The sequence below is a fragment of the Actinia tenebrosa genome, unplaced genomic scaffold (assembly GCF_029948245.1).
Source record: "Actinia tenebrosa isolate PJP-AT-01 unplaced genomic scaffold, QUT_ActTen_1.0 PGA_scaffold4__44_contigs__length_22323623, whole genome shotgun sequence".
Lineage (NCBI taxonomy): Eukaryota > Metazoa > Cnidaria > Anthozoa > Actiniaria > Actiniidae > Actinia > Actinia tenebrosa.
In genome coordinates this window covers 1004965-1017528 of record NW_028292581.1, presented here as the reverse complement: position 1 = coordinate 1017528, position 12564 = coordinate 1004965, and the positions used below count along the sequence as shown (strand labels likewise).

At 36.2% G+C, this 12564-nt stretch overlaps 2 protein-coding genes and 1 pseudogene across 2 annotated transcripts; 2 read left to right on the top strand and 1 right to left on the bottom strand.

The window, feature by feature from the left end:
• The first annotated feature begins 17 nt into the window (after positions 1-17).
• Positions 18-1239, top strand: LOC116300046 (uncharacterized; annotated as a pseudogene).
• A 759-nt stretch (positions 1240-1998) lies between these two features.
• Positions 1999-4445, bottom strand: LOC116300047 (cytochrome c oxidase subunit FA4). The gene is made up of 4 exons (XM_031708808.2): positions 4318-4445; positions 3170-3258; positions 2901-2961; positions 1999-2331 (listed from the first exon to the last, which is right to left on the bottom strand). The coding sequence occupies exons 1-4, from the start codon at positions 4348-4350 to the stop codon at positions 2269-2271; spliced, it is 246 nt and encodes an 81-aa protein (XP_031564668.2). The 5' UTR covers positions 4351-4445; the 3' UTR covers positions 1999-2268.
• Positions 4446-4691: 246 nt separating this feature from the next.
• LOC116300038 (large ribosomal subunit protein mL45) lies at positions 4692-12045 on the top strand. The gene is made up of 8 exons (XM_031708797.2): positions 4692-4755; positions 4951-5179; positions 5487-5545; positions 6217-6269; positions 8546-8644; positions 8940-8988; positions 9628-9783; positions 11719-12045. The coding sequence occupies exons 1-8, from the start codon at positions 4711-4713 to the stop codon at positions 11920-11922; spliced, it is 894 nt and encodes a 297-aa protein (XP_031564657.1). The 5' UTR covers positions 4692-4710; the 3' UTR covers positions 11923-12045.
• The last annotated feature ends 519 nt before the right edge of the window (positions 12046-12564 follow it).

Here is a 12564-nt window from a genome sequence, read left to right as displayed (position 1 = left end):
TGGTACGGAAGGGTGGGGCACTTGAGGGAATTGGGTGTATCGAAAAAGGTACTGCAGAGAAAGTAGGCTTATTCTTTTGTTGTTGGATAGAACCCCGGGATAAAAAGCTATGGGAAAGCGAAAGGCAGCACATAGCCCTCTCCAGGATAAAATAGAACGCAAAACCAAGAGAATACGAAGAGAAATACGTCCTCAGAACGAAACAGAGACTGGAGCACAGAGCAAGCTTATGTCTGTCACACAACTTGTTCACAAAGTACAGCAAACGTTTGCTAAAAATGCAAACCAGAAAAATGCAGTTATGAGGAAGAAGTACATGAGAAACCAGTTCGAGTTCTTTGGTCTTAAATCGCCCCTTAGAAGGTCAGTAAGCAAGGAGTTTCTTAAGGTTCGTTTTAGTGTTGGAGAAATGAGACAACTCTTGGAAAAACTGTGGCTGTTACCAGAGCGTGATATGCAGCTGTTTGGAATAGACTACCTTGATAAACACATTAAAAGCTTTGGGGACCCTGTAGAAGAGCTTGATTCTAATCTTGAGTGCTTAGAGTATCTGATTGTCAATAAATCCTGGTGGGATACAGTGGATTTGATAGCAAGTCATTTTGTAGGGTATATGGTGAGGACCCATCCAGACAAAGGAAAACCTTTGATGGAAAGATGGATCGAGGATGACAACATGTGGCTAAGACGTACAGCACTTTTACATCAGCTTTCCTATAAGGACCAAACAGATGAAAAACAGCTTTACAGATTTTGTGCTTTCAAGAGCACATGAAAAAGAGTTTTTCATTCAGAAAGCTATGGGCTGGGCTTTGAGGCAGTATGCTATGACCAAGCCCTCTAGCGTAAAGACATTTTTGCACAAAAATAAGACTATACTTAGTAAACTAACTTACAGAGAAGCTGCAAAGCACCTAGGTGTCTGACAAGTTAACTACAATATGTAAATGGGATAAACTCAACATTGAGATTTTTGTTATAATTCTATATAATTTAAATACAAAGACATGAGAAAATAACATCGCATTCTAGGGCCCCTCTCCACCATAAAGGTCTACTCTAAGGATCTAGGATTTTGAATCCTACATTCAGGGATCAACCCCGCCTCCACCCTTGGCCCATTTTTTCAAAGTTTTCTTTTTACTTTTTGCATCAGAAGCTTTCTACTCCTCAGTGCAAGTACTACTTACATAGTAACTACTATTTGATGAATCAATTAAATAAAGATCATGTTTCCAGGATGTGCCCTTATAGCTTTGTGTTTTCCAACAATGTTATGGAAACAACTTGTGATTGACGTCCACGCCAAAACTTTCTTCAATGCAACAGAAACAATAATTTGCTAGAGGGTGCGTGTGATTTAGAAAGGCTGTAACTAGATTATAAGCATAAGCACCCTGATATAACTCATCAGCTCTTGTTCACACCCAGACTTTTGGGAAGCAACAACTCAGAAGGTGCTTAAAAATTATTTTTGCTAAACAGTTTGGGAAGAAGAATGCAACATAGCTTAAAATTTTTGTACATGACAACAGGATATTAATTTCTGCTAAATTTCTTGTCCATCACAAGGCCATTATTATGGAAGACATAAATTTCCCCTGACAAACCTTGAAGAAAGGCAATATAAGATTCATATAACTCGCTATTTCTTGAATAGTTGGTGCAACTTGTTTAAAGACTACTAGAATGAAACTTGATTCTTAGCCTCAGTGACACAATATGGCCCTCAGGGCTCAACAGAATCTCTTTTTTGCCATAGCCATGTACCATGAAAGCAGAATTTATTTAATGGGAAAGTACGAACCCAGGCTGCATAAGGGTTCATCCCTTTGTCAGTTTGCATAATTTCCAATGTTCGGGGCTATTGACAAATGTGTACTCTGTCTGATGGTGGGGATTTAGAATAAATTTCGATATTAGAATTGCAATAGTAAATTCAATTTTTAATGTACTATCATAACTTCAGGTTAGAACAAAAGAAGTTAGACTACAAGATCATTATAAACTCATTTTAATGCAGTAATTATCTGACAATGACTTTGTTCAATGGTACAATACTTCTTGCAAAAATCTATTGCTTTTACTGCATAAGACAGTGTTGCTAAAATCAGCTACACATTGAAACTTGAAACTTTAAGCAAAGTACATAATGGTTGCTTTTAATAATTGTTATTCTTTCAAATACACAAATCCCACAAGATGTCACATTTTACAATTTTACAGATAAACAAACAACACTTGTTTCCATGTGGAAGCAAAAAGCGTTTATTCTTTAGTATAATCAGGATTTTTTTTCTCAATTTTGGAGTAGTCTGATTGAGTATAAAGCTGTAAATAAAATAAACAGGGTTCAGATAATGTATTAATCCCTGATTCACTGGTCAGTAATAAATAAGGTTAGCATTGACTCAATGACAAGGACTAGTGCAATTCTAGAATTCAATAGCAATAATTAATCATCCTAAAGGCAAAATTTAAGTATAATCAGTTTAAAATCCTACAGAAAATACATGTAGGAAAAATCTGTGAAAAGTAGTACAATAATAGGAAAGTTGGATGATGGCATTCTGCAAATGCACAGCTGATAATTTCCCCTTTTTCACTAACATGTTACTGCAATTTTTTAAACATGCGAATTCTGTGTCTACAAGCTGCAAGCTGCAATTTGGATTTTCACTGCCGTCAATCAAATCTAATATTAGTTGGTACCTTTCATATTTTTGACTGTCACACATAGTTCACATGTTTAGGAAAATTGCAGTAATGACCATCAACTGATAAATATAATTCAACGGGACATTTTTCATTGATCCTATACTCCTCAGGTTGCCCACTCCAAGGAAATTAGGGGATAATCTTTAAAAAAAAATCAAAACATGTTGCTAAAATAAACTTACCCTACGCTGTTCATTATGTTTTACTTTATTCCAGGGATAAGGGTTGTTCTTTTTGTCAAATCTAAATCAAACAACACAAAAATTAACTTTCAACTGGAATTCAAAAACCACACACAAAAATTCGTAATTGATTGCTATAAATGACCTCTACTGTAATTTAAGTTCACCACAAGTTACTATTTGAAGTTACCACTTATCAAGTCAACACCATTGGTAATAAAGTATAAATATAAAATAATTATGATGTAGAAATTAGAAATTCTACTTACGAAGCATCTGGATGATAAATTGCTGTGCGTCCAATAAACCAAGCACAGCCTACACAGCCAGCACCAATGCAGACAAACAAAGGAACCAACTAAAACCCAAAAAGAAAAATAGTATTTGTATTAATGTAACAAAGTCTACTATATGGGATTTCTTCTTGGGGTGCAACTACATGACCCATAATCCTAAGGTGAAGCTAGAGAGCTAAACACAAAAGAAAAATAGTATCTGCATCAATGTAACAAAGTCTTTCATGCTACTATATGAGATTTCTTCTTGGGGTGCAAATGTTTGACTCAAAATCTCTTGAGATATGAATAACAACGAAACAGCTGCTATGTTGGTTGACTAATGAGAGAAGCTACAGTGTAACTAGGAATGCTTTATTATCGTCAACCAAGATGACTTAGCATGAACCCCAAGAATTGTATGGTACCAGAAAATATCCATACCCTACCATTGAGGAAATTTAAAGGGAATTACCACCCTCGGGAATTTCCAATTTCTTCCATACGAATCTTTTAATTTTGGTTTTCCTCTGTCCTCAACCCCCTGGGAATTTCCCATTTCCTCCATGGTGGGGTATGGATATTTTTCAGAAACACAAATTGAGAGATTCTGTAACAACAAAGAAATTATAGCTATAGTATTTCAGGATTTTCATTATTATCCAGACTCTATGGTCCTCGTTTGTTTGTAAATTTTGTTGTATTTTTCTTCTGTGTCATAAATCAAAGTATGATCACTAACTATAGTAGATGTTGTACTCTTGATTGGTGGTCAAGAAATCAGCCACTTCATAACGACTAAAGTTCTCATAGTACTGAAAATTGCAATAAGGCATGTATATTTAGCAATTTTTACATGTACACAACACTGTACAATATTCTTACAAAGCATAAGCTTACCATGTACACCGTAAATGAACTAGCTACTACGTGTAAGCTTAAGATCAAACAAATAAACGAAACAACTTCATGTATTTTATTGAGAACATAACTCAATCCTTCAATGATTACTATCTCTTTAGAAAAGAGACAAAAACTGGTATAGAGTCATGCGTGAGACAGTGCACGTTCGGCCATTTCAAATTACACCTCTATGTATCTCAAATAAACCAACAATTTTTAGTGAGTAGCAAATAACATACCTCAGGATATCTCCTTAAATACGCAAACACCATGGTAGTAATTAGATGACGGGTTTAATACTGAAAATATGTTCAAGTTTGAAGAAACAACTACCACTAACCAAGATGGCGGCCGAGGAAGAGTGACGTCAACGAGGTATAAAATTCCCAGTCTCTCTCAACTCTGGACACAGGAAGACCAAAACATTTCCAAAATTCAGAAAGATAAGAGAAACATCAAATAAAATTAACAAATAGACATAAAGTTAACATTTTAATCTGTTTTTCATCTCTATTTAGAAAGCTAAAGATAGATGATAAAAGTTTTAAAAATTTTAAAGTTTTTATTATTATAAATTGGGCACCCTTAGTCGAGATTCGGCTGGGTAGTACCCAGGACCTTGAAAATCCAACATGGCGGTCGTAATCAGACGAACTTTTACTCAGACAAGATTTCAGGTAAAAAAAATGGCTTTTACTTCTTGATTTTAATGTATTTTTATTTTATAAATACGACTTAAAATTTCTGAATTTGTATCACTTTTTATTTGTGACGAACTGGGAAAAATTGTCCACAGCTTTGACCCGGGAGCTTTGACCTTTCCTGTTCTTGTTTTGCTATCAGAAAAAATATCCTGTATTTTACTATTCTAGGTCATATCAAGGCTCTTCGTTGCCAACTCCACTAATCCAAGCCACATTTTAGGATCAATATGTATCATACCTAACAGAACAAAGATTAGCAAGACTTCCCCATTTGGAAAGAGACCCAATCCAAAGGAAGCCCAGCGCGAGAATTTTGTGAAAACGAACCCAAATATTAAGGATATGGTTGGAAAAAACACATCTACTCGCTCACCACCTGTGATTATAGATAGTACTGGTGAGTAGGTGTTGTATACTAGTCAGTTTGATAGAATACCACCACCCTCCCCCCCCCCCCCCTAAAAGATCAAGGGATACAGTTGATCCATGCTAATTTTGTTGCTACTATCTACTACCACCTTTGCCAACCAGTATGGCGGTCATATGATGAGCAGGATAAAAAAAAGTGGACAAAAGTAACTGTGGTGTCCCACAGAATAATACTTGGGCCACTTTTCAAATCCTCGCCATGTTTGCTTGCATTCCTTCAGTTTTCCCATTTTGAAATGAAACAAATATCTGGTTTTTTTTGTCTACTTTCGCAGGGGCTGTTGTCAGTGACTATATTCCTCTTGACAAGAAAGCTTTCATATTAACACCTACTGTAAGTTAGATTAGTGATACAATGTGCTTTACTGCATCACTGACCCCACTCAAAGACCCCCTGGACCCTTTTCTAAACCCCTCCTGGACCAGCAGATTGTCAAACCCTTGCGGAACGAAATGAAACAAAAAAATATTGGCTTGAACTCTTCACTTTGGCGTCATCTTTCAAATAGGCTTTTCAGGCCAATAAAACACATTTTATGATGAATACACCGAATCGAAATATGGCGACCAATTTGAATAACTATTGTTCTGCACTGACTAGCGAATGACTAGCCTCCTATACATGTGAAAATGCTTTTATGTTTCCACGTGAACACGAGGCTAGTCAGTCGCTAGTCAGTACAGAACAATAGTTATTCAAATTGGTCGCCATATTTCGATTCGGTGTATAGGCTTTTGTAATCTTGCCCTTTGATCGATCTTTCCAGTAGGCTTTTCAGGCCAATAAAACAAATTTTATGATGAATAGACTTTTGTAATTTTGTCCTTAGATTGATCTTTGCGATTCTTTCGCAATATCTTTTGAACAAGCTAAATAACTTGACAAAGCTAAAAAAACTTTTTACAGTAATTGTTTACAGTATTTCTGGTGCCATATTGAATACCACAGGGGCCCCAGCTTTCAGTCTCATTGGTCAGTCATTTCCTTCATTTCTATTCCTTCAGGGATTAAATCAAAGGTGGAGTGCTTTTAAAAATGGTCTTTGGACAATATACAGGTTAGTTTAGAGTTACAACAAGGTTTTTTTAAGAATAGGTGTTATTTTATCTGAAAAATCAACACACATCACAGCCGTTTGTTGTACAGGGCTGTAGCAAGACTGAATTAGTTATCAATTGACACGGTTTTCTTTGTTATTCATAAGGCTTTATTTTTATTACAACCCTCATAAACAATGGACAAACTTAAAGCCCGGGGAGGGAATTGAAATGCAGCAGGGAAGAGCGGGGCTGATATGAATTAATCTGATTGGTTCATTATAAATCGAAGGTCAATATATAGTTATAAACCCGGTTTATAACTATATATTGACCTTGAATTTATAATGAGCCAATCAGATTAATTCATATCAGCCCCGCTCTTCCCTGCTGCCTGACGAGTAAACTAAGTAATACTATTACTATTAAAGTAATACTATTCTACAGAACTAATCTAATTAATGTTTACATTCAAAAAAACTATAGAGATATGTTTTCTAAACATTACATTATCAAATCGTTGCTAGTGCTCATAGTTTATGTGTTAAAGTTTACAACACAGTTTTTAAAATAATAATTCTTACAAACTGGGTTTTGCTCATCCTTTTCACTACATTTCTTCTTGTTTTCCTGGCCGCCATTATCTTCATTAGGTCTTTTTGCCGTAGATGTTACCTCCACTGTCAAAGCACTTGGAAATCGCTGTCTTGACACTTACACTTGGCCTTTGGTATTTTTGAAGGCTTCTTTCATCTCTATGCCCGGTTCGTTCCAACTCCATTGCCATACAGCCACATGTGATTACGAAACCCTAAAATCTATGGTTTTCTATTATCATCTGCACTTTTGTTTAATTAGCATCATAGATTTCCAGAACATTAAAACTATGTGCCACATTACCTCTGTAGGGACTAGAGGGCATTAGTAAATCCCTTTATAATCAACTCACATTGTTCATGCTCTATAGACAACAAGGGAAATATAAAAACAAAGCGGAAAATGTTTACCCTTTTGTATACATTCTAAACTTCCAACTGAACCACGAATATTTTTTAAAATTCTTTTTATTTTCATTATATTAAAAGTCTAACATCAGAATATTATAGAAAACCTTCTTAATTGATACCTAAAATAGTTAGTTACCTCGAACGTCGGCAATAAGCCATATACATCCCTCGGGCCTGCGGCCCTCGGGATGTATATGGCTTATTACCTCCGTTCTCGGTAACTAACTCTTACTTGTTTACCAAGGCAAAAGAGAGGGTGAAGAAACTAAAACCCTCAGAAATGTGATTTCCTGAGTTTTAAGGGGCTTTGTGACATTTTATCAAGGCAACTGCCTCACTTGCCTTGTAGTGGATATGGCCCTGTTGAATTTGAACTTATTGACATTCATGTTTTCAGAATGTCTCTGAAAACATGTAGAGCACCATTATTGTTCAAGCTAATTGAGCATCAGTTCTGTACTTAACAAAATTATGTCAACAGTTGGTCAACATGTTATGTACTCACTAGGTATAACTAAGTGGGTATATAACTATATTTTGACCAACTCTTGAAGTCATATGGTGGTAAATAGAAGGACATACCATGCAAAACCATTACTAATTTGTTTAAATTTTACTCTTAAAAAATGATAAAACTTTGAATGAAAAATGGTTTCTAGGTTGTGCTGAATCAGTGCTTGAACAATTTGTTGGTATATCCTCTTATTTACCAATGCTCTCGACCAATCAAGAAGCAAGAAATTTTATATTAATTGTGGTAAAATTTAACTGCAAAGTGACTCATAATATTGATCAATGAGTTTTTGTCATCAAATGAGTGGGAATAGAAAATAATCAGAAGAAGAGACCTGTATGACATGTGCTTGATCCATTTAGACCACAAATTGAGAATTATTTGCCCTAGAAAAGCAAATCGTTCAACTATCTTTACATGTTGATGGTTTGCAACAATTCCCAAGAGAGCCAAAAGATAAAGACATGTTGGTGGTTTAACAAAAGTGTTATTGAGGAATCTTTTATTAAATACCACAAATAGAGCCCTTGTATGTGATGTCAAAGCAGCTCAATTTGGAGGACAAAACAAAAGAATTTCATTCTCCTGCGAATTGAAACCTATTATTATGTCCTCCAAATTGAGCTGCATTGTGACGGACTGCAAGGGGTCTATTAAATGTTTGGTGTATTGGGTCTATGCAATAATATAAAATATTTGCAAATGAATCTTGAATGGTAGAAAGAAATGTCATTTTCCTGTTACCTCTAATTCCTTAAATTCCTCTCTCATTTAGCCTGGCATTCATAAAGAAGTACTGCAAACCCTTCAAATTACGTCCCTTTGCTCAAGAAGCTCAAGATGTGTACATTAATGTCAATAAAGCTCTAATGAGGTAAAATAAGCATGTGATAGCCATGTTATTTAATTTTCTAGACATTCTCCCAGGGGCGGATTCAGAATTTTGTCCAGGGATGGGTGCGGTGCAAAACATTAACCCAGGGAGGGGTGCACCCCTTACTATCAAATGGAAAAAACATTATTTTGTATTGGCTATCTTTGAAGTATACTAGTAGGGGCACAAAGTCAAACCAGAGAGGGGTGCCCAACCCCTGCACTCCTCCCCTGGCACCGCCCCTGTTTCTTTTACAAGGTGAGTGATTTGAGTTTTTTTTGTTTTACATTTTTAGTAAAGATAAGAAAAAATTGGAAGAACTAGCTACAGGATCAGTGTACCATGTAAGTATGATTAGTATTAAGAGCTTTTTCTTTCTTCCAAACTACAAAAATACATAGAATCTTTATTTCCTAGTCTTAAACTTGACTTTCCTGGTTTTGGAAACAGTTTATTTAGACCAAGACCACAAATACACTGTTGGAAGTTTACTTATGGCCTATGTTTGGAATCATGTGACGTCACAGCCTACATTTCTTTGGTCTTTGTGTCTTTTGTCATGTCAACCAAAATGGCAGCCACATCTTTTGTCATTTTATTCTCATGAGAAAGGATGCACACCACCAATTAAGTTTTCTTTAAAAGAATGTTTATGGGAGTTGTTAATCGGTTGGTGACAGATCCTACCAATAGTAATTTTAGCATTCTGATCAAGCTACCTACAGTATTATATACCCTATATTTCATTTTATGGGAAGCATGGGTGGCGACCTGGATTCGAGTCCCGACAAGCTCGGTGTTGTATATGAGTAGAGTTGTTTGTTGGTTCTCTCCTGTGCTTCGAGGGTTTTCCAGGTTCTCCGGTTTTCCTCCCTCCACAAAAATCAACTTCTAAATTCCAATTGGAATCCAGTGGAAGAAGAGCCACTCTGTGGAATCCACTGTTAATCCCATTATTATTTATTTATTTATTTATCTATAAGGCACTCAAGAAGGAGTTTTTCCCAGACAATAAACAACTACATTGGAGGTTTGTTCGCGAGTTAGAAAGACCACGTGTGGTTCATGCCAGGGTGGTGCCTGTTGATAGCAAGGAGAACTTGTTTGCTCAAGTGACTGTTAAAATCAACTCAGAACAAGTATGTCATGTTGTTTAAAGTGTATATGACACGAAAACATTTCATCGTTTAAAATGTATAGTTTGTTAATAATAATAAATATGTCGTAATAAAATTTGTTTCAAAAGCTTATTTCTTGAGATATGTGAGAAAATTAAGCCCAATTTGTGACGTCATTTTGTTGACACGTACTCTAGATTCGGTAGTAATGCACTAAATATAAATTGTAATTCGTATAAAATAACAACAAAAGGCATATTCTATTCAGCTTTATTTGATAGCTTACGTAGTACTCTTCAAATGTTGGGGAACTGAAAAGTGTACTACCTGAAATTAAGATTCTACATTCAAACATATTTCGTGTATTTGCAACTAAATCTGGAGACTTGTAAACAAAATGACGTCACAACGCGTGCTAAATTTTCTTGAATTTCTAGAGAAATATGTTTTTGAAACAAATTTAACCGTGATATTCTTATTAATGCCAATAAACTACACATTTTTAACATTAGAATTTTTTCGTGTCATATGCACTTTAACGCTGTTTTCATTGCTACATGTTTCCGTCAATCAAATACATCATTCCCATGTCCCTTTCCAAAGTTTCCCTGTCCATTTATATTCTCTAGACTAACAAAAATACCTTACTGATTATTTGATTCATCGTTGCTTGTCTATTGCTGTGATTAATCTGTTGCAACTTTTGTCTTCATCAGTGCATAGCAATAGATAGCATAGATAGATAGGAATCTGAGAAGTAGGAGAAATGGTGGTGGGCCATTTGGGCTCAACCTTTAATTTGACTCTCTTGGGGATCATGTTATTTAGATATCAGTACCTACATTACCTTATGACCAGTCTGTATTTAGATCTTATTAACTGAGCGGGAGGTCTGTACGGGATAATCTTGACCGAGGTCTGTACCCGACCGAGGTCAAGATTATGTACTCATTGACTGAGTGGGAGGGCCGTATGGGAAAATATTTGGCTCGAGGTCATGTCGTACGGACCGAGCGCAGCGAGGGCCGTACAAATGACCGAGAGCCAAATATTTTCCCGTACGGCCCGACCTAACTCAGTCAATAAGCATTTTATCATATGACCCTCACAAAAATAAAAATGATTAAGAAAAAGAAAGTGCGCGGATTCGAGCAGGGCCAGACGGGTTTTTCCGGCCCGCTTACGTCAACCCGTCCGGCCCCCATCACGTGACTTTTTCCAATGGTTTTATTAGAGCGCGCGAGCAGGGCCGTACGGGTCATATGATAATATCCCGTACAGACCGACCAAGCTCGGTTGATAAGAGTTTTATTATATGACCACTTTTCATTGAAAAGGCCAAAATGTTTTCGGCGTAAGATTAATATGCGATTGGACGGGTTAATACCGGAGAATCTAGACCAGTCCACGATGCGATCTATCCAATCAGATTGCTCGATTCGATCTCCAAGTGCCCATGTAATATTCTGTTTATTATATAATTATCCATAAAATCAACTTTACAAGCTTTTTATTATTATAAAAACGTTTTTATATATAAACTAATAGCTTAAATACTCATGGAAACGATATTTTCACATGTGAAAATAACATGTTATTTTTGAAAATATCAGTTTTTCGAAAAGGAGAAATATGGGTATTTTATGGATAATTATAGGATAAACACATTTATTTTAAGTACCAAATAGAGTACTCAAGTGTGACGTTGAGAATAAATTAATTTTGGCTTTAATTACTTTTCAATCTCTAATTTCTATAGCCAATCAAAAAAGACACCAATACCATGAATACCAATTTTGACGAGAATTGGTCAAATATTACAACCATTTGAATAATTATATATCAAAGAGCATGCATCCCAAAATCTATGGCAAGAAAATATTTGTGTGAATAGAAAGGTAGATACACTTTATTAACATATGATTAATGTTTTGGTCTTTCCTAATATTTCCCCAGGTTATGGCAGTTAAAGATAAGCATGGTCGCCACGTCAAGGGCAGTGACAAAGTCGTGAAGAAATTAATAGATTTTGTGGTTCTCGAACGACATCTCCCAAACAAATATGGGCGATGGAGGGTGTGTGGTAAAGTTTTCCAACCAGCTCAGCAAACCGAAACAATCAACCAGCTCCCTGCTTCTGCCCAGCCATCATCTTCTTGAATAAGAAAAATAATTTTAATCAGAATAAACTCTTTGTACAGAGAAGTTTTACAAGATTGAGATCCAAAAACGAGATTCAAGTGTTGATTAGAAAAGATTAAGACATTAAATTTGCTTCAAGTATGTTGCCTGTATAATTATTAGCTTATTACCTTAGCAACCTTTACCTGACAACCTTTACCAACACCCTACTGACAACCTACCAACACCCTACTGACCACCTGTATAACATCCTACTGAATACTTACCAACACCCTACTGACAACCTGTACCAACACCCTACTGACAACCTGTACCAACACCCCACTGACAACATGTACCAGCAACCTACTGACAACCTGTACCAACACCCCACTGACAACCTGTACCAACACCCCACTGACAACCTGTACCAACACCCTACTGACAACCTTTACCAACACCCTACTGACAACCTACCAACACCCTACTGACAACCTACCAACACCCCACTGACAACCTGTACCAACACCCTATTGACAACCTTTACCAACACCCTACTGACAACCTACCAACACCCTACTGACAACCTGTACCAACACCCTACTACCCTTTTCAGAATTACTGATCAAGCGTGACGTGAATTAGCTGTAATCACGCATGGATAACTAAGAGTAAGTTGGA

Coding starts and splice junctions, on each gene's coding strand:
- LOC116300047 (XM_031708808.2), bottom strand. CDS start 4,350: ATGGTGTTTGCGTATTTAAGGAGATATCCTGAG. Junction 3,259..4,317: donor ATTTAAGGAGATATCCTGAG/GTATGTTATTTG, acceptor TTTGGGTTTTAG/TTGGTTCCTTTGTTTGTCTG. Junction 2,332..2,900: donor AACATAATGAACAGCGTAGG/GTAAGTTTATTT, acceptor TTTTATTTACAG/CTTTATACTCAATCAGACTA.
- LOC116300038 (XM_031708797.2), top strand. CDS start 4,711: ATGGCGGTCGTAATCAGACGAACTTTTACTCAGACAAGATTTCAG. Junction 4,756..4,950: donor TTACTCAGACAAGATTTCAG/GTAAAAAAAATG, acceptor TTACTATTCTAG/GTCATATCAAGGCTCTTCGT. Junction 5,180..5,486: donor TGTGATTATAGATAGTACTG/GTGAGTAGGTGT, acceptor CTACTTTCGCAG/GGGCTGTTGTCAGTGACTAT.